Here is a 20,668-nt window from a genome sequence, read left to right as displayed (position 1 = left end):
CTCCCCCTCCTGCAGAGTCAGTTCCTGGAGAGAGGAGAACTCCTGCAAGATTTAACAGCCTCCCCCACCAGTTGAAGAGCCCCCCAGGTGGCTCGATGCACTGGCGGCACACTGTGCCGGGGCTGTGCCCCCATACACCCACAACCCTGGTGACACACCAACCAGGACCCAAGGCCCAGCCAGGGCCCCAGCCCAGAGACGGAGCACCCCCGGAACCCCCAGAACCCCACGCCCCTCCCGGACCCACCCAGGGGCAGCCAGGCTACCACGTGAGTAACCCACGTCCGTCAGCACAGACCCTCCCCTAGCCCCGCTGCACGCAGCCACGAGGAAACCGTCACCTGAGAGCCAACAGAGCCCCTAATTGGACATGACCGCTACCCCGGGTTGAGCCCCCCCAAGAAAGATGCCTCCGGGGAACCCCCCGACGCCCTAAGCCTGTCCCTACCCCCACACCAATCACAACAGCGAAGTTGGGACCAAACTATGACCCCCCACCCCCACTAGGTGATGGAGCTGATCAAAGGAGCCCAGAGCAATTGATCTGATGTGGTGGCAGAGGCTGTATCAAGACTAATGTAATCTAATAGATAATTTCTATATTGGTTAGAATTAAGATTATTTTTATTTTTCCAGTTCATGAGGACTGTTTTCTTGGCTATGCATAGGGCAGTGAAAACCATATGGGCGATATTCTTTTCTGAAGTGACATTATCTAAGCTGCCCAACAAACACACTAAGGGGGAAGCTGGAATGTTACATTCAGACACTTCGATAAAAGTTAACGTGAAGGTTCCTGATGGTTAGAGACAAATGCAATCGCATGGCAGGATGCTGTAAACGGACCAAACTTCAGTCAGGAGAACAACTGAGATAATCCATCCACAATACGAGGTTAGTCATTACAGTTTTTTACAGCCGCTAGGACACATTTCTCAATACTTAGGTCACTTTTGCAAAACTCTTCACACAATCCTCCTAACTGACCTTCAGCTTGGCAAAGCAGTTCATTTCACATTCAAAATGCACTACAACTACCAAAACACTTCATTCAGGTCTCAAATAAACTCATTCTTCCAGAACACTAGCAAAGGTTGACAGCCGACAAACACACTTTGTCACCCACAAAACAATGACCTAAAAAACAGTAACAACATGTAGCATTACAGTGTTTTCTTGTGTAAAACAATTTGTATACACACCATCCACTGATACACATACAATAGTAATGCTAATCTACTCGGTCTTCTCCATTTCTGGCTGGGTCCATGTTTACGTCACACAACAAACCTATTCAGCAGTTGTCTCCTTTTGTAATGAAATTGAAGGAGTAACACCTGTGTAGATGTTCATCTACAATGAGAATCAGCTGTGGCTGGTTAAACTGCATTTTTAGATTTAAAATATGTATCAATAAAATATTGCTGTTGAATTTTGCTGTCTTTTCAAGTTTTGCATTGTGTTATTGTTTTGGCCATAAGTTTAACAGTTTTGAAAACAGTATGTAAGCACATGCAAAATGTCCTGTCCGTACAAAGATTTTTGGCAGTTGTTGTGTCTGAGTGAGAAAATAATTCATGAAATTTGAGAGATGTAGTCATTGAATGCATTTTGTGCCAAAACAATGATAACTGGTCCTCAGTTTAGCCCACATAGACTTCGTTTTGCAAACGTGACCTAAGTATTGAGAAATGTGTCCTAACGTCTGTAAAAAACTGTAAATATATAAAGCAACATATGGAATTATGTAGCAAAGAAAAAAAAAGATAGATAAGATAAGATCAGATAGATCTTTATTGTCACTGTTACCAGAATAATGAAACACAGTTTGGCATCTCTCCATTTGCAGCTGTAGGTTTTTACACTCAACATTCTCTGGATAGGAGAATGAGATTATAACGTTATATACAGAAACAAAGTGTCTGCAGGTACAGTCTAAGGAGGAGGATCAGTGCAGTATAAGGTGCGACGTCAGTGGTATTACACATTGAGTAAGGGGTAGGAATGCCTGTTGCTACTGTACAACTATATAAATAGAGGTAAGAATGTTGGTTGTATTAAACTATAATGAATACTGTTTATAAATAAGTACAGTGTAAGTGTCCATGAGTGTTAACAGCACAGTTAACCTTCATTCACGGTGGAGGTAGGGCATGTCTGACAGCCTGTGGGTGGAAGCTTCTACTGAGTCTGTTTGTCTTTGACCTGATGGACCTGTAGCGTTTACCAGAGGGAAGGGGGGGATAAAAGTGAGTGTCCAGGGATTGAGGGGTCCATGATGATAATGCTGGCTTTCCACTGAAGTCTGCCAGTATAAATGTCTCTGAGGGGTGTTAGTGAGGTGCCAATTGCCCGCTCTCACGCCTTCACCACCCGCTGCAGTTTCCTCTTGTCTTCCACAGTGCAGCAGCTGAACCAGGGTGTGCAACAGTAGGTCAGAAGGCTCTCGATGGTGGAGCAGTAGAAGTTTATTAGCAGTCTCTGGGGTTAATTGGGCCTGACGCAGCTTCCTGAGGAAGTACATCGCAAGTATACTCTACATATGTTATTTTTATGTCCTCAAAGAGCCGCCCTTTGCTTTGTTATTACCAGCAGACAGGTAGTGGTGTCTGAAGGGCAGACACAAGGCTGCGAGCAGCCCCGTGCCACTGTCTGGAAGGAAAAAAACAACATAGCATGCAATCATTATTATTGTAGAGTCTTCATCTTACAAGAGAAAGGGGCAACTGTTGTTGGGATATATATATATATGTAATTAAGAATAAAATTAAGTTGAAAAAGAATTGTTATAAAATCATTTAAAACAAGTTATACAGGGGGATACGCAAGATAGCATCTGTGGGCAATTAACCAACCAACCAAAACCACCTGCTGATCAACGCCGGGAAAACGAAGGAGTTAGTGGTGGACTTCTGGAGATGCAGACCCACCACACTGACACCGGTGAACATCCAGGGAGTGGACATTGAGATAGTGGACTCGTATAGGTACCTGGGTGTTCATCTGAATAATAAACTGGACTGCAGCCACAACACTGATGCTCTTTACAGGAAGGGTCAGAGCAGACTCTACCTGCTGAGGCGGCTGAGGTCATTTGGAGTCCAGGGAGCGCTTTTAAAGACCTTCTATGACTCTGTGGTGGCATTTTTTACAGTGTGGTATGTTGGAGCAGCAGTTTATCAGCAGCTGAGAGGAAGAGGTTGGATAAACTCATCAGGAAGGCCAGCTCTGTTCTGGGATGCACCCTGGACCCAGTGCAGGTGGTGGGAGACAGAAGGACTGTGGCCAAAATAACATCTGTGATGGACAGAGTCTCCCACCCCATGCATGTAAATGTTGCTGCAGAGCTGCTTCAGTGACAGACTGCTGCATCCTCGATGCATGAAGGAGCGTTTCTGCAGGTCCTTCCTCCCTGCAGCTGTCAGACTGCACAATCTGAACTGCTCCCAACAAACACAGATGTTTACATCAATGCTGTAACTGCAATAAGTTAGTTAATTAACCAATTCGCACTACAACCTGGTTTGCCTCTTACCTGTAATTATTTTTATTTAATTTAATAACTGTACAGTACTCTCTGTTTATAGTAACTGTTAGGTATTTTAGTACCATGGGAGCATTTACTGGATATTGTTTTATAGTGACATTATACAGGAAAACTCTGTCATTCAATAAGGCCCCTTTGTTTTAGTTATTTTTCTCTTTGACCCAAGAATTGATGTGTGAGAATCACAGGCTGGTACAAGGTTGAAATACCACAGAGATCACTCCCTCAGCTACATTAGTTTCTTAATCTTTTAGATGCCTGTTGAAGGCCAAATGGTTTGTTTCAGATTTCACTAATGTAAGAACTCTTCGTTTTGTGCCTTGAAAATATGTCGCTGAGATAATCACAATTGTAGCTGAACTAATAAACTACACAAAGGATGCTTCTTCACCCAAGGGCAGGAAGACGCTGCCTTATCTTGGTCTGTACTGGTTTAAACTGATAATCTGCTGTCTCATGAATTTTACCCTCTATATAAACTGTTGTACTTGTGAATAAAGTTGAGTCACTTTGGGAAGACAATCTAAAGCAGTCTCTGTTTTCTTGTTCTCCCAAGCTGCTCCCGAGCTGCTCGTACTAACACGCTGAATGGCATGCTTGAATATTACTTGAGAATATATTTGACTGTGTTACAGACTAAGGGACATTCTCTGCTGATAGGTGAAGGGACATTCTCTGCTGATAGACGTCCACGCCTCGGAGGAAGCCGATCCACGGAGTAGGCCCTGGAAACAGTTTCCTTCAGTAACCATTGTCCTTAATGTAAATATGTAAGAAAAATTGTGTATGTTTCTGTTCCGTGTCCTGTGTCCTGTTTGTTTGTATATTTGTCTTTTTGGCTGCTGTTACAACCAAATTTCCCAGGGCAGCTGTGGCTACAACCGTAGCTGCCTCCACCAGTGTGTGAATGTGAGAGTGAATGAATAGTGGCATTGTAAAGCGCTTTGGGTGCCTTGAAAAGCGCTATATAAATCCTATCCATTATTATTATTATTATTATTATTGACCAATCAGCTGAAAGGAAGAAAAATGGGGTCAAAATTCGTACTTGTAACTTGAAACTTGAGTGCAGAGTTTCACATGTATTGTTTGGCTAAGTCCACACACAAATCTTTTTTACACACACAAATCCTGATTTACAAGTACAAACTATTTATGACCACAATTTGAGCCTATAAACATGAGCAGAGACACAAACATGAGAGGGATTGTCAGTGTTAGTTCACTGACAGACTCACAAACTAATGTGCACACTTATGTCTGCACTTTGGTTTTGTTAAATACGAACACAATGACAGCAGAAGTGCTGCCACGTGTGGCCTCACATGAGATGACAGAGCCAGCAGTGGTTCACAGCTCGTTTGAGACCCCTGAGCTGGGGTGAGGGAGAGCAGACAGATGGCAGAGCTCCAGTGCTTTATTTGTACTGCCTCCTAGTGGACGACAAGAAGAACGACTGAACGAACAAATATAGAAAGGATTCATGGACATTATTGTAAAAAGTTGAACACTTAAAAGGAAATTCTGTTACTAAGACTTCATAAAAAATATTTATAATGATCGATTTTATATGTGGAGGACACAGACAGTCAGCGGTCCCTAACCCCCGGGCCACGGCCCGGTACCAAACGACTCACAGACCGGTACCGGGCCGTGAGAGTTGAGGCTAATAATTAACTCGGTTTCCCTGGGTCTTTGCCGTGTTGTAGTTGTGTGTCTTATTTTGAAAGAAAGGTTTACACGTTACCATAGCGACCAGAGCGCATTATGGAGGATGTTACTCTCAGTCTTGACTGGCTAATAAAGTTACACCATTACACAGTTAATTCGCGTTTATTGTTATATTTACAAAATACCACCGTTTTTGTCGTATCATGTTATTTTGTTGCATTTATCCGCCACACCGTGAAAATACTGTCTGACGTTAAACCGGCCAGTGGAGCAGCGAAGGTTGGGGACCGCTGCTCTACAGCCGTAATCAATCCCGGCCCTTTCAGTTGTAATGAGGCTTGCTGTTTACGCTTCAGTGCCAGGCAGTCAGCAACAAGGTGATCCTTTAATAACAGTATTCACCATCATGTGGACGTGAGGGGGTCTCACGACCAGACTCAAGCCTCGCACGGCGCAACTCGACATTAACGTCACCTTGTGTTCATTTACGAACATTATTCATCTCTCGGGTAAGGATGCTTAAAATCCTCCAATAGCATTAGCTCACGAGGTGACTCATAATCATCATTAACTGTCTAATTAGTGGCCTGAGCTGTAAAGCAGGGCTGGGAGAGCTGCGTTCACATGTTGGTGCCATACTCTGCGCCCTTCTCTAAACAAACGCTTCTTATAGCAAAGACACTGTCCTTCATTTCAGCTAAACTTCCACTCGAAGACGTTCAAACGATGCCTGGAGCGCAAAAGACCGCAGTACAGCCAGGTGGGCGTGTCTCAGTAGCTATGCCATGAAAACTACACAGAAAAGCCGCACGTGAAGTCAACGCGAAGCATGCGCATGCGCCACGGCCAAAGGCGCTGAACGTTCGAACCGACGTCACGTCAGGTCCCCTGATGGTCAAAAGTACACAACTATCCAGATCTAGTGTGAGGACGGAGAGTGAAAGATTGGAAAAAGTGATCATTTGTGCAAAGCTGTCGCCAAAACGTGAATTCACGGACGAGATTGTGGAAACATGAACGTGGTAGGGCTCTGAAAAATTGATCAGACCACCTCTCATCAATATTTTAGACATTTTGAAAATGCAATAATTGCAATGATTATATGTGAGAAGCTTAGTGGTACTGGTGGACTAACTGTTACAGAAGCATCCAAAATGAGCACCAATACTGTTTGTGCAGCTGTGACAAAAACCTTACATTGGCTGCTGGTCTAATTCTTGTTATTTTGGATGTGTAACGCCTGCTCCCTGACATCTGTCTGTTCTTTCTAGATCCCATTAGATGAACGTGCTGAACCGAGGTGCAGTCATCTCAGCGTGCCTCTGTTCAGATTTGGAGACATTGAACGATGCCTCAGAAACTATTTAGACGATTTATCGCTCAGGTAAGTCACAAGCTCGAAGTCAGCGAGACAGTTACCAGCATACACAGACATATTCACTGGTTACAGGTTTGTTTCGCTCAACCGTTCTCAATGTTTTTCTTTCAGACAGTGGACGGCATTAGCCACCGATGACGTCTCCTCGGATGTCGTCGATCTGCTGAGCGAGATGTGCCGAGCACTCATAGGGCACATTAGCACCGTAGTGTATAAAGTCATACGCCGACAGGTTTCATGCTGCCCACATCGCCATGATCGTGGAGACAAAGAAAGCTCCGCTGACCGGTAAATCTAAAGCTTGCTTTATCAAACAGTTTCATTCAGTCTTTCTTCTTCTTAGACGTTTTACATGAGATGGTTCATCGGGTAATCCTGGTGACGGAGGGGTTTTTCAGAGGACACAGCATTGCTTCGTTTACATCACGTGTGAAGTCGTCCATGTGGTTTCTTTTAATGACGCCTGTAGATTTGGACAAAGCAGTGATAGTGTGGGAAGATGACTACGTTTCTCTTCTCTCCCTTTTCAGGATGAAGGTTGAACCTCTGCTTGATGGGTGCAGTGACTGCAGGGTGACAGAGGATGATATTCAGGCCAGCCTCAGAAACATCTTTCATTACTGCTTCGGTTGGGTCTTGGGTTTTGGGCAACGGCGGTCTTGTGACTCAGACAAACTACTGACTTTATTTTCAGTGTCGATTGCAAAGAACGTAAACTCAGCCCTGAGTCGTATCACAGGGTCCACATCCTTGCAATCAGATAGATCCACATCCCCAACAAACTTTGTTGGGATGGTTCACAGTGTAGCGAACATTTTAAAGGACTTTACAAAGACCTTAGCTCCCCCTTTTGTAGATGGTGAGAGTCGCAGCTACAGCATTGTTGACTCGCCAAACTCTGAGGAAGATGACGACTTTAAACCAGAGTCTGCAGAGACTTTTAAAAGCACACAGACTCCAGCTTGTGTAGGTGAGGGAGATGTGGGTAGCGAGGGCAACAGTGATGCATTTCAAATCACTGATGTCCAAAATCTTGACCGTGAGAGTTCAGAGAGTGAAGAAAAATGTAGCGACGCCCCGCAGTGCTCGTCTGGGGCGCTTCCTGCGCCCGCAGAGACCGATACCTTTCTCACTTTGTGTCTTGCAAATTTAGTCGCTCACGTTTCTGAGAAAACACAAACAACTGCTGTAAAGCTGAATTTTCAGCAGATAGTGACTGATATAAGAGAGAAGATTGGGGGAGACTTGACTCCTCTAAAAACTGTAAAAAACTTGTACATCATAATGTACAAAGACCTGTGTCGCATATTTGGATCCAAATACGTGCTTCAGTTTGTGATGGAAAAGGGTGACGCGACTTTTGTAGCAGCCGTTGTGGAGCTATTAAAAGCAGAGCTAAAAGCATCGAGCGGCTCCGGTCACGCGCTGAGACGTTTAGAAAGTAACAAAAGCGTTCTCGCTTCTTTTTGTAGATCTTTGAGGAGGCTGTTCAGAAACAGAGTGACAGAGTGATTATCTTCATAATTACTCACAGAATTTGCTTCTTAATTTGGAAATAAAATGAGCAGAAAATGACACAAATGTGTTTGTCAGATCATTTAATTGTTAAATGTGTATAATGGTTTGTAGTCTCATCAGTCACAATGTAGAGACAATCGCACAAACTCGATTTAGTCAGAGCACTTTGAGTTGGTTTTGTCATTGTAGGTTAAATGTAGATATTTATTCTAGATATTGGGCACAAAGGCGTCCTCAGCTCTGTAACAGAGAGGTGTTGGCTCAGTGTGAAGATGTCCTGATGACATCCGTACTTTTGATTCTAGCCTGACTGATCAAGTTCCAGTTAAAGGGTTTTGACTGTCTTGAGAGACGGCACATTGTAGACAGAGACATATTCATAACTGTAAAACTCAAGAAACAGTCTGAGGCTACGTTCACTCTGCAGGTCTTGATGCTCAATTCAGATTTTTTGATCAAACGCGCTCTAGTGTGAACGCTCAGAGCGGCCGCGTGCACAAAAGAAGACGTCACACACGACGCTCTGTTTAGACCCAGAGCAACAGGATGTGTGACTGATGGCCTTAATGTAAAGACTTCAGACTTCACGTTTCCCAGTTTTGCTTTAAGTTATAAAGTTTTGTTATTTACATTTGTCCTAATAATGATCCTTACTGCTGTTTCAGAGGAGCGCTGCTTCTAGCTGCAGATTTCTGTCAGAATCTGCAGATTATACAGTACAAAGAAAATGTTCACGTTTCTCCAACGCTGTCTTCCCAGCAGTTTCCCTGGATAGAAGCGTTCACCATGTCGGGCGCTGATAGTCGGCGTCTGTCTTGTGTCGGTGACGTAAAAGACGGATTTAATGCGACGTGACCGTCAAACAGCAGTCGCTTTCTAAAACATCGGATATGTATCGGATTCAGCACCACATACCAAAGTGACCCAGATCGGATTTGAAGATATCGGATTTGTGCCGTTCACACCGTCACACCATGATGGGATAGATGGTCGCAGAGGGTCAAAGAAGTCGGATTTGATGCGCTTTCCCCTGCAGTTTGAACGCAGCCTAATTTGTGATCATCTATCGCCCACCTGGGCCTTACACAAAGCTTCTGTCTCTCAGACTTTTTATCTGATCGAGTGCTCAGCTCAGATAAAATCATTACTGTGGCTGATTTTAACATTGAAGATTGTTATCATCTTCAATGCCCTGTACCAACATAGAGCAGCTACCTGAACACTACGAGGTCGATTATCTTGTTAATAATTTTGCCTCCTCACTACGTATGACTGTAGCTCCTGTGAAAACTAAGGCCTCAGATCAGAAGTAGGGCTGCTCGATTATGGCAAAAATGATAATCACGATTATTTGACGATATTTATTTAACCCTTTAAGACCTATAGAACCAAGTCCACCAGAGCTTATATTATTTTTTTACATGCTGTAGTGCCATTTGTGGGAGCATTTCAAGTTGCTATACATCAATACAACTGTTATAGCCCATATTTTAATAATATGTATGCATTAAGTCCATAGTAATTACATTAATTGCAAAAAAGTGCAATAAACTACAAAAAAAATTGAAAATTGCTTTTGTTTTGTTTACATATATTTCTACTTGGAGAAATTTAAGAGGTTTATCCCTCAAAACTTTAAATACAATAAAGTTGCAAAAAATAGTTTCCCACCACAGGAAATTTATTTTGAGTGTCTTCATAGTTTTATTTTGGAGATACAGCAATTTTTATATACTGCAGGAAAAACAAAAAACAATCCTATGATGCAAATTTGCAAAGAAAACAGCAGGTGCATCATTTCACTGTGGGAAGTGTTACGAACAGCTGATGGATCGGCAAAGCGTGTTTCTGGAATATTATGTTTTTGTTCCTGCAAGCGCTTTTTATGCAATTTTTGCAAAGCTATATGTGGAAGGAAACCGTGACCGAGGACAAGCTGATGGCATCAGATGTAAGTACAACTCCTCCGGTTTCATATGCAAAACAAATTATTGCGCTAGCTTACACGGTTCAGGTTCTACAGGGATTTAAAAATAGTTACACAACACGGAGCGTGCTGCTCTGACCGGCTTTAAAGGGTTAACAATGACTTTAAAAAATAATATAACATAGTGTGCAACACCACTGAAGTTTTTTTTTTAAACTCTCTTTTCAACCAACAGCACTCACTCTCCAAATAACTTCTGCTTAGCTTTCCGAGCTTCCCTCGGGTCCTCTTAATCAGCGGTCTCCAACCTTTTTTGCGCCACGGACGGTTTATGCCCGACAATATTTTCACGGACCGGCCTTTAAGGTGTCGCGGATAAATGAGGGAGGGGCTAATAATCGGCTCAGTCATTTTTAATGATCGTTGAAAGCCCAGATCGTAATCGTGATTAAAATTCGATTAATTGAGCAGCCCTAATCAGAAGTATTTAACTCCGTGGTATAATTCTCAAACTCAAGCTACTTTCAGCACCATCGATGTTCATTTAGACTCTTTTTCTCCAGTTGATCTTTCTGAGTTAACTTCAATAATTACTTCCTCCAAACCATCAACGTGTCTTTCAGACCCCATTCCTACAAAACTGCTCAAAGAAGTCCTGCCATTAATTAATGCTTCAGTCTCTAATAATCAGCTATGTACCACAGGCCTTCAAGCTGAAGCGTATCCCAGCTGTCATTGGGCAAGAGGTGGGGTACACTCTGGACAGGTCACCAGTCTGATGCCAGGCTACCACACAGGCAAACAACACCCATATTCACACCAATGGGCAATTTACAATGACCAATTAACTTAACCCCATTAACTGCATGTTTTTGGACTGTGGGAGGAAGCTGGAGTACCTGGAAAAAACCCACTCAAACACTGGGAGAACATGCAAACTCAGAAAAGCTCCGGCCAGATTGTGCAGTCAAATTTAGCTACCGGGGACCCAGCAGTCTTCGATTCACTCTGAGAGCAGCGTGCAGATGATTTGGAGAACTTGAGGAAACGAAAGGATTCAAATGATCACCTCTTGCATTTCCAGACCCATTTATCAGTTTTCAGTGATGATGCTGACAGAGTAACCAGCCTCAAAGTCGGAATGATTTCCTTCACTAACTAAAGAGCAACTTTCCTTTTCCAACAGCTGTAAATCAAGTAAAGCTGATGTGTACAATCACAGAGGGAAACATACCACAGAACAGCAAATGTTTAAGACATTTATTATCATACTGTCAGGGTTCATAGAAATCAACTTAAAACACTTGATCTGAAGGAGCGATTATTTACCATTCTTGATGTTTGAACTAATGCAGAGTTGAATTCGACTTCTAATATTTTCAACTTTGCTTTTACAACATGTACGATTTAACCATCGCTGGCATTACCAGTACGTTGTGCCTGTGAAGACAAGGAACCACAGCAGGATACAGTTCTCCACACACTAGACATCAGAAAGGGCCACAACATGTTTATGGACAACAACAAAAACCCTAAATATCTTCAGTTACCCAGACGAGCTTGTGTGCATGTCTTTAAAATAATTTCCAACAATATTTTTGACATTTGCAAAACAGTGAGAGCTAGTGTTAGTGCAGTTAATAAGAAGAAATGTATCAGTGACGCTAATTTAGGAATCTCAAGTCTGGAATCGCTCCCCTGCACCAACCCAGTCCTCGTCCCCTAAATCACCTCTTACAGTTTTAAAGGAACACAAAGGCTTGCTTACTTCAGATAACTACAATTCCCACATCGACAAGCCCTTTGTAGACGTGCTGCACTGTTCTTGGTGCAGGGATGAGCCTTTTCTTACTCTTCTTTTGATTCCAAGCAGGTGGGAGGGGACTGAAACGATTACATTGGCTGCTTGACATCGGCTCATTTGGACGCCTGCCAGATGATGACGGCGAGTATGACGAGCACGATGACGCAGCCCATAACCAGGATGCAGATCTTCTTCCGGGACTTTTGCTGCGATAAAGACGGGACAGCAGGGTTATGGTGAGGGTCTGCGCTGAATGACGCCACAGAGTGGTGACCGACACACCCACCTGATAGTAAGCAGCTCTCTGCAGCTGCTCTGTTCCTCGTTCTACGTGAACTTCAGCATTCTCCACGTTGGCCTCGATGCTATCTGCAGGGAGACAAAAACAAAAATACACCACGGTCAGCTGGGAGCTGCCCTGGACATGTGCTGCCTGCAAAGACACGATTTTTAGTTTGGTTAACTGGTTTCTTCAAACTGGGAAGGGAAACAAAAATCTAACACTGAGATTTGAGCTCAGGTGGATCCTGCTTCTGCTGATTTGACTCGAGTCCACTGGTGGTTGACTCGGTTGGTTGGACATGACTTGGAGTGTCATGTCTACTGTGTGTCTACTGTCCTATTGCTGACAGCGCACGTCAGAGCGCAGACCAAGCCAAAACGCCCGGGGAAGGTCTGCAGACCTCAGGTTTCTATGGAGGCGCAGATCTGGGGAAGGGTCCCAGTGAGGTGCTTCAACATAGTCCTGAACAGAGGCCGTGGACACCTGTGTGCACGCTACTTTGGGTTTTTGTTTGTAATGCAAGTGGAACATTTTCAAGTGGAATTTACTTTATGGGTTATTGTGTGTAAAGATGTGAGGTGGAAACTGATGTTGGAATGAGGCTGTGACACCATGTGCTGTGAATGTTTTGTGTATGTTGGTCAGAGAGGACGGAGCTGCAGGCTGAGCATTCTGGGCGGAGCTGAAAAGGGAGCGAGTGTCGGTTTTTAAGGAGGACAGATTATTGATATAGCAACTAATTAATGGTCACTTCACAGTGATGGGAACGACAACGTTCCTGTTACTACTTACCAATCATCTCTCCCTGGTCATGAATCATCACAGCCAGGTCCTTGAAGATCTGGTTTACATCCATGATATCAGACTGTAAAGACACAGAGATTAGCTGAGCGCTGACGGCAGCGTGCTGGATGTGGATTATAGAGCGAGCCGAGCATCACCTCCAGCTGTCTGATGTTGGTTTCTCTCTCCTTGATGAGCTCCAGGTCCTCCTCCGTGATGACCGCTTCCTCCGTCTGCGTGGTCATCTGACCCCACTCATCTTGGCTTCACATAACATAACAACATTTCAGTGATCACGTGACCAGCTGAACAATGTGTGTAAAGATTAGAATTGGACAGATTTATTCTTTCTCCTCCATCTTCAGGCAGACTCCAAATGGTCTTTCTTTTTAAGTGACACTGCAGGTCTTCATGACACACTTGCAACAGATGTCAACCATAAACAAACAGGTCACTTACTTATCAAAGGACACAAGCTTTTCATCCCGAGAGCCGTCGTCAGCCTAAAAGAGAAGGAAAAATTCAGCACCGTCAATGCCAGGGTTGTTTTTCCCTCTTTTGTTTGAAGATAAACGACCAAAAGTCTGAATGCAGAGACAAACTTCAGGCTAGCAGAGAAACATCTGATGTAGAGGATACATTTTGTGCTGTTTTTCAAGTCATTTCAACTCATTTTCTGGTCGTTTTTGGAAGGTCGGTGGTTCCTGACTCCTTCAATCATAATTGATTATATTGATCTCTCTCATTTTCCTTATATCAAGTTTTTTTATTAGTCATTTACACTCTGCAGCCAAACCCAAAAGTTTGATTCTGGAAGTTTTCAGTGGAAGAAACGTTTCAACATCATCATCATCAGGTGACGTCTTCAGTCTCAGCTGACTGCAGGTTTCAATCTTATAAACAGCACATCTGCACAATGACTGAAACCAGCCCACTGAAGGAACAATGGGCTGGGAGGTCAGTTCCTTAATCTTAATTATGCAAACTCTCATTGATCAACAACCTCTGATCAGTGGCCATGAGTCCCATTCACAGAGAGTTGGGGGAATGGCTGCAATCACAGCATTGTAAGATGGTGACAGATGGACCCTTAGGCCCCTCCTCCATTCAGAGATGGTCTTTCCCTTTACACGTAAATGGCCTCCTTGACTCCGCCCTCAAACCAGCGTTCCTCCCTGTCCAGGATGTTACATCCTCATCATTGAAACAGTGTCCACTGGCCTGTAGGTGTGCATAGACTGCAGAGTCCTGGCCTGACGACGTGGCTCTTGGAGGAGCCTGAACCAAAGTTCAGACCATGCCATCCAAATGTTGCAACATCCCAGCATGCTGCTCTGTCTGGGTATCCTGTCAGTCACCTGCTTGTGGTAAGGCAGCTCTAATATCCTTTGTGGCGTGATGAATAACAAAGTTCAGCAAAGCAGTGGAGCTACAGCTACAAACTGAGGCTAAACATGAATGCATGGAAAACTATCAGCCACAGTTGCAACTGACCCATTATTCCCACTGCGTGTACCGTGTTCCCATATTTGCAGAGCTGTCTGTAAGGCCACGTTTGTGATATTGGCTGGATTCACTTGTTCTCAGACAGTCTAGAGTCTTACAGCATTCATATGATTCATAAAGTGGATGCACTGCAACACTTCTCCAGAACCATCAGGTCACATGTTTGTAAATCGAGGTAGCGGGTATTTATTCTGATGATAACTGAAACTTAAAATGACGGCTGTGTCACACTTACCGACAGGCGAGACCCAGCTCTCGCTCGGGCCACCGACTCCTTCTCCTTCTCGGCCGCGCGCCTCTGGACTGCTTGGAAGTTATTGAGAGCGGCTGAGAAATCATTCATCAGCCGGTCCCTCTGGATTTTTTGTTGTCTCTGGACACAGCGGAGCCGAGGCACACAGAGGGCAAGAACCCAGTTAGAAAGACATCATCATGATAACGACAAACATTCCTGGCTTCAGGAAATATTTCAGTTTTGCCGTGACTGTAAACTCTCTCTGAGGACTCTGAGGTGACTTTACTGACTTTCATTTAAAGCTAAAATGTATCAGGAAATTAATTTCACAATTCAAACAAACTACTAGCAGAATAAACAGATGATAAAGCAGATATCTGAAGCACCACGTGCAGCGCAGCAGACGGTAGAAGACTGGAAATATAAGCAGTAAAATATCCTGATTTTGAAAGCAAAACTATGTCAGCTGTACTTGTGCCATTTGTTAAGCCAACAAGTTTGTTGTGTGCACAACATCAACATGATCAAATTACTGGAACTGAGATTTCAAAACTCTGCAGCTGTTTCAAAGTCATTTTTACATCACCACACATGAAATGTCAACGAATGATGACACACTGTACACACTGTGTGTGTGTGTGTGTGTGTGTGTGTGTGTGTGTGTGTGTGTGTGTGTGTGTGTGTGTGTGTTAGGGCTGCCACAAACGGTTATTTTGATAGTCGACTAATCAGATCATCATCCATTGGACGTACAGGTACAGCTTATTGCACCAGCAGCATCTGCTCTTATATAACTATCATTAGCTTACAGCTTTAAGTGTTTAAGGTGCTAACTAAAAATAAAGACAAGATGATAGTTTATTAAAGTTTAATGAAATTTGCAGATTGTTTCGGTGAAGTTTAATAAACTCCTTGCTATCTAAAATATAACAGGACACCGGAGTAAACTCTGAGCATCTCACACTTCTGATGATCAGCTGTCTGCTTGACGTTTATTCAGCTGTGTAAAAACTTTAATCTCAGCCAAACCGATTTACTCAGGAACAAATAAAACACTGAAAAAAAGCCAAACAACAACATTTTAAGTTATCTAAGTGGCTCATATATCATGTTTAACCTGAGTAGCGAAAGACGCGATTTGCCGGGAGTCCGGTGTTCTCACGGCGCTAGTGAGCCTAGCCCCCGGCTCGCTATCGAGCTAGTGGGTAACAGACGTCTCCGAAAACGTCGGAGCGCTTTTGAAAATATGTGGTGTCTTGATAAACTGAGCAGATATTTGAGGTTTACACAGCTACATTCTCGCCTGAAAATATGTTAAACGTTTATTTTGTGACCCAGAAAGAAAAATAAGAGTAATATTAAAACTAACTAGCTGCCGCCATTGTTGGAAACTGAGCTTGTCACTACCCGATCCGTACCCCGCATGCGCAAAAGGTGTCTACTGCCGGTCGTAGCGTTTTACGATAGTTATGGGTCAGAGTATCTGTTAAGATGTTAAGAATAATAAGTATATCTTAAAATGTTTGCAATAATGAAGCGTTTCAGTACAATGTAGACAAAAACGAGAAATAAAAAGAGTTACGGATCAGGACTCCCCGATCCGTACCGCGCATGTGCAGACGTTTTCTTCTTCTTCTGTTCGTTTAATGGCAGTTTACTCCCCAGTGTACGAGGATTGGCGTCATTACAAACGTGTGTTAAATCTGATTTAGCGATAGTCGAGTGTGTTTATGCTCGTCTGTGAGGAGAGGATTGTTGGAATAGTGATGATGATGTGCGCTATCACTGTCAATTGTCAGTAAACACTTAATCCGGCTGATGAATCTTCACGTGACACATTGCTAAGTCAATATTATTAACTCTGTAGTCAGGCGCCATTCTTCTTATTTTACGGCGCTGTTGTTCAATCGGGGGACGCTCTCTGTTGAGGAGAAAAGCGTGAATTTGTCCATTGTTTAAATGTCCCGGGCAGTCGAAAAGGAGGCAGAGCTGTTGAGAAATGCTAGGAGCTAACTGGGCGCTAACCGTACCATTCAAATATATTGAATGTTGGCAAAGAGAGGAAGTGACGTAAGATTTGCGCATGCGGGGTACGGATCGGGTTTCCGGTACGGATCAGGTAGTGACGGGGCTGGGCTGCGCTATGAATTCTGGGACACAGTTTCTTCTTCTTCGGGGTTTAACGGCAGCTGGCATCCTTGTACATGCAGTGCTGCCATCTTCTGTTTCAGTCCGTTATTACACTCTTAAATCCTGCTACTTATTCCTGCGTCTTTTGTGATCTTACAAAGCTTCAAACGACGCGTCGACTATTAAATCAGTCGTCGACGATTTTGATAGTCGACGTAATCGTGACTAGTCGACTAATCGTGGCAGCCGTAGTGTGCGTGTGTCCTGAGCAACAATACTGGAGTTTTTCCCTGTATGCTGACTGAAGTTCCAATTAAACCAAGTGTATCTGTCAGCATCACTCAGCCTTTGCTGTACGAACAGGCTCCAAAGTCACACTTTCAAACTTAGTGTGCATATTTATCTCACAGTTTGACATCCTCCACTGTTAGGTGGCTGTAGCTCAGGAGGAGGAGCAGTGGGAGCCTATGAATGAGTGTGAACTTTGGATGGTGAATGAGGCATATTGTAGTGCTGTGACTGTAAGCTATAGAAGTATCAGTACAGTGCTAGTTTCATTAGGACATGTAAACGAGTACTTACTTGCTCTGAAGGCGATGAGGGCAGAGGGATTGATCCCAGCTCTTTCAGGTGTTTGTTGGTTTCTTTTGCCAGTTGGTTGGTGTAGTGTTGCGTCTGCTGCCTGTGAACACCAATAGTTCAAACAGCAGGTCATCTTGACCATAAGACCTTCTAATAATTACACAAACATTTCATATGGGACAGTTTAACAGAGTCGCTACAGCGTGGCAGCGCTGGCTCTGAGAAAATGAAGGTGACTGAAAGTGTGTTTGTTTAGCAGAGGAGATGATATCGGTACATACAGCCGATCCTGCAGTTCACTGGTGTCCTGTCTGGTCCCCAGCTGGTTCACCATGGTCTTTATCTGAGCCGCTGTCATGGGAACACAATGATAGCGCTCAGTTTTGGAAGAAAAACATACAAATGACACAAGAAAGAAGCTGCGCTTTGTTCCTGGTAGTTATACAGAGATGATGTCATCTGTAGTCATCACAGTTTGATGCTGCTGCTTAATGTTCACATTTGTGTCAGACATCATCATCATCAGTGTGACCTGAAACAGAAGCTGAGGGATTTCAGAACACAAACATAAGCAATAATATAAGGAAGAGAAAAGTACCCAGTGATGATCTGGCTGTTGTGTTCAATCGCTTGTACAGTTTTTCGGATGTATTTGGGTGACACTGCTTAAAGCCTCTCACAGCAAATAAAGGACACGCCTTAATTTGTGAAATTGTTTGTTTTTTGCTCGTGTGCAGACTTTGTGGGGAGGTCCGGTCAATTTAATCAATGCAATACTTTTGTAAATCTTTCCCAAAATATTACAATCAACATGCAGTAGGACATTGTGGGCATGAACATGTATTCCTGGGATTTTCAATGAAAATCCTGCTGCAGCTTTCACATGACTCAGTCCACACCTTGTCAAAGGCAACAGGAAGTGTCGAGGAAGGTGCCACTGTTTCAATTAAGTTATAATATGTTTACACAGTGGTAATAAAGAAAAAAAGCCAAGCCTCGAACACTTGTGCCCAAGGAATGAAGCTGGATGAGAGAATAAAGTGTGTGAGGTCGCAGGAGGTAAACAAGCTCAACACAAATCCAGCTTTTGTGTCATTCCTTCTCACAACATAAATATTGTGTCATGTTATAGTTTGGATGTCCTAACAGTGTTACACGCACTAATAGAAACTTCTGCTGCTGCACAGTATTGTGGAAAAAGCTGAAGTGAAAGCCACCATAGTAAACCAATAAAACAACAAACAACTGTAACAAACATGTGAGCTGTAAGAACAAGAAGATTTTTAGTCTAAAAACAAGTTGGCATTTAAAAAGCCTGGAGCAGGGGTGACACACACGTGTACACGGACACACAGCTGGAAGTCTCTATGCTTTTTTACTACTAGTTAAACACCCCCCACCTCAGAAACACCCATGTTCTTATATGGGCCCCTTTCTCTGTCACAGCCACGTCACACTGCCTTTTCAAAGGAAGTGAAGCACTTACTGTTCTGTGTGATCTTCTGGATGTTGGAGCTGCATGTCTGTATCAAGGTGCCGAAGTCCCGTGGGACCGAGCGGCTCTCCGCTTTGCCGTAGGACATGTTTGTGATGGAGCCTTGGACCTTACGCTTTGGCTGCAGAGAAACAGAGAGGGATCAAACCGAGTCGGTCTCACTGTATGACAGCTCCTCGGTGCGGTTCTGGGGTTTGTACAGTTGCATGTCTCAAAGTCCGGGTACAGTGACGGCAGACCGGAACTGAAAATAACGCCACTTAGTCGGAACCACAGCTGTTAGCTTGCTAATGAGTTAGCTAGTTTATCCGGGCGTGTGCCAGCCGGTACGCAGCCATATTTGGGAACTTAAGCTCTTATTAATTTGGTGTGTTCCTAAATCACCAAACCACCGAGTTCATCGGGCTTGTTCTGTTTATCTCCCGGGTGTTACAGGCTGCTGGGCGGGCTCGGCTCCTAGCTTCGGGACACTAATCTGTCAGCTGGCGGTTGTTTCCGGTAACACGGTGTGATTATCATAAACAAGACAAAAAACAACATGGCGTCACTGAGGCTTACCGTGGAAAAGAAACCAGCCCATACTTACTTATGAAGCTGTCTCAACGAACACATAGGCTGGTAAAGCTTCTCGTCCTGTAGTAAATAGCCTGCTCTTCCTGGTCCGTGATATCACTGCGTCACTTCTTCTTCTTCTTGGAGGTTGCAAACAGCGAAATGGTGCAATAGCGCCACCAACTGGTGTGGAGTGTGGACCAAACTCCCTCATCAAGCAAATTAGTCTGTCTTACAGTTTTTCTCAAATGCTAAAACACATGTCACAAACGTTACCACCAGGTCCCCCAATGTCCAAACACAACACCCTTCTCTAAAGCTACATAAACACAACCACACCTTCCCACTGCAAAACTCAAACTCCCACACCAAGAGAGCAGCTCGAAGCTGTCAAAACTATAAACACTATACACAGCATTACACACTACAGCAAAACAATTGAAAACACAATGCTCAATTTGTGAGAAGGTTCTTTGTTTCATAACTGCCAATGCATATTTTAGAAACTATACAGTAACGGATCGTCGTAGATCTCTGCAGAGGATTAGGCATTTAGATTTGTGAGTTTCATATGAGTAGTATAAATCTATGGAAAATCCTGCATGTACGTACACTACTGTAACACAACTCAATGCAAAAACAGAATCTATTGCACACAACAGTAATCTTGAAAACATGAACAGGGTGTGAAGTGTATTTACGTTATTCACACCACACACACCACAATCACTGTGCGGCATCATGTCGCTGAGCTGTTGCTCGCATCTCGTCCGTAATGATGGTGCGAGGTTGTCTTGCTCTCCCTCCTGGACCTTCTCCTCTCCCATGTTGGCCTTCTCCTCTTCCTCGTTGGTCGCTCCTCTTCCTCCTCTCATTTGAACTCCTCTTCCTCGTTGGCCTGCTCCTCTTCTTCCAGGGCCAGCTCTTCTCCCTCCTCTGCATCAAATTCCTCTTCCCCTGACTCTGCCTTCATCCATTGTGTTTGTTTGGAACCTTCAGCATACTGTGCACTCTGAACTTGCTTTTACATGTGGGTACAGCATTAGCAACAAGTGTCTTCAATTTTGAGTCATTGTGTGTAGTGAATGACGCCAGGTGTGTTCCCTGTGTTCAAAGATTGGTGACTGTGGCAAGCATTTTGCATCACATGGGCTTTCATTTGAGGATATGAGCAGAGTTGTTTTGCAACATGTGTTTTAGCAAGGAAAAATGTGTTTAGATTTATGAGTACAGAGGGTTGTGTTTTGTGAATTGTGT

The 20,668-nt window shown here is 43.7% G+C and overlaps 2 protein-coding genes across 4 annotated transcripts in view; one reads left to right on the top strand and one right to left on the bottom strand.

The window, feature by feature from the left end:
* LOC101469180 (uncharacterized) overlaps nucleotides 1-8,171 on the top strand; it is a 42,736-nt gene extending 34,565 nt beyond the window's left edge. Inside the window, exons 1-5 of one of the 3 annotated variants that reach the window (XM_076879652.1) lie at nucleotides 5,149-5,727; nucleotides 5,916-6,240; nucleotides 6,490-6,602; nucleotides 6,708-6,884; nucleotides 7,127-8,171. In XM_076879652.1, the coding sequence (XP_076735767.1) occupies nucleotides 6,232-6,240; nucleotides 6,490-6,602; nucleotides 6,708-6,884; nucleotides 7,127-8,108 (1,281 nt within the window). In that variant the 5' untranslated portion in view covers nucleotides 5,149-5,727; nucleotides 5,916-6,231 and the 3' untranslated portion in view covers nucleotides 8,109-8,171. Of the gene's footprint in view, nucleotides 1-5,148; nucleotides 5,728-5,915; nucleotides 6,241-6,489; nucleotides 6,603-6,707; nucleotides 6,885-7,126 lie in introns of those variants that run through there. The other 2 variants (XM_076879654.1, XM_076879653.1) reach the window with 2 other exon arrangements.
* A 3,115-nt stretch (nucleotides 8,172-11,286) lies between these two features.
* Nucleotides 11,287-19,591, bottom strand: stx12 (syntaxin 12). The gene is made up of 10 exons (XM_004573656.6): nucleotides 19,446-19,591; nucleotides 18,851-18,980; nucleotides 17,646-17,715; nucleotides 17,365-17,464; nucleotides 14,653-14,790; nucleotides 13,371-13,414; nucleotides 13,070-13,175; nucleotides 12,921-12,993; nucleotides 12,132-12,214; nucleotides 11,287-12,051 (listed from the first exon to the last, which is right to left on the bottom strand). Exons 2-10 carry the CDS (start codon nucleotides 18,945-18,947, stop codon nucleotides 11,959-11,961), a joined length of 804 nt encoding a protein of 267 aa, XP_004573713.1. The 5' UTR covers nucleotides 18,948-18,980; nucleotides 19,446-19,591; the 3' UTR covers nucleotides 11,287-11,958.
* Nucleotides 19,592-20,668: the final 1,077 nt, after the last annotated feature.

The sequence above is a fragment of the Maylandia zebra genome, linkage group LG22 (genome assembly GCF_041146795.1).
Source record: "Maylandia zebra isolate NMK-2024a linkage group LG22, Mzebra_GT3a, whole genome shotgun sequence".
NCBI lineage: Eukaryota > Metazoa > Chordata > Actinopteri > Cichliformes > Cichlidae > Maylandia > Maylandia zebra.
Note: the sequence above shows the minus strand (reverse complement) of the source record. Positions and strands in the feature narration are given on the sequence as shown.

Coding starts and splice junctions, on each gene's coding strand:
- stx12 (XM_004573656.6), bottom strand. CDS start 18,947: ATGTCCTACGGCAAAGCGGAGAGCCGCTCGGTCCCACGGGACTTCGGC. Junction 13,415..14,652: donor GAGCTGGGTCTCGCCTGTCG/GTAAGTGTGACA, acceptor CTTCTCTTTTAG/GCTGACGACGGCTCTCGGGA. Junction 12,215..12,920: donor TGACCAGGGAGAGATGATTG/GTAAGTAGTAAC, acceptor GTCTCCCTGCAG/ATAGCATCGAGGCCAACGTG.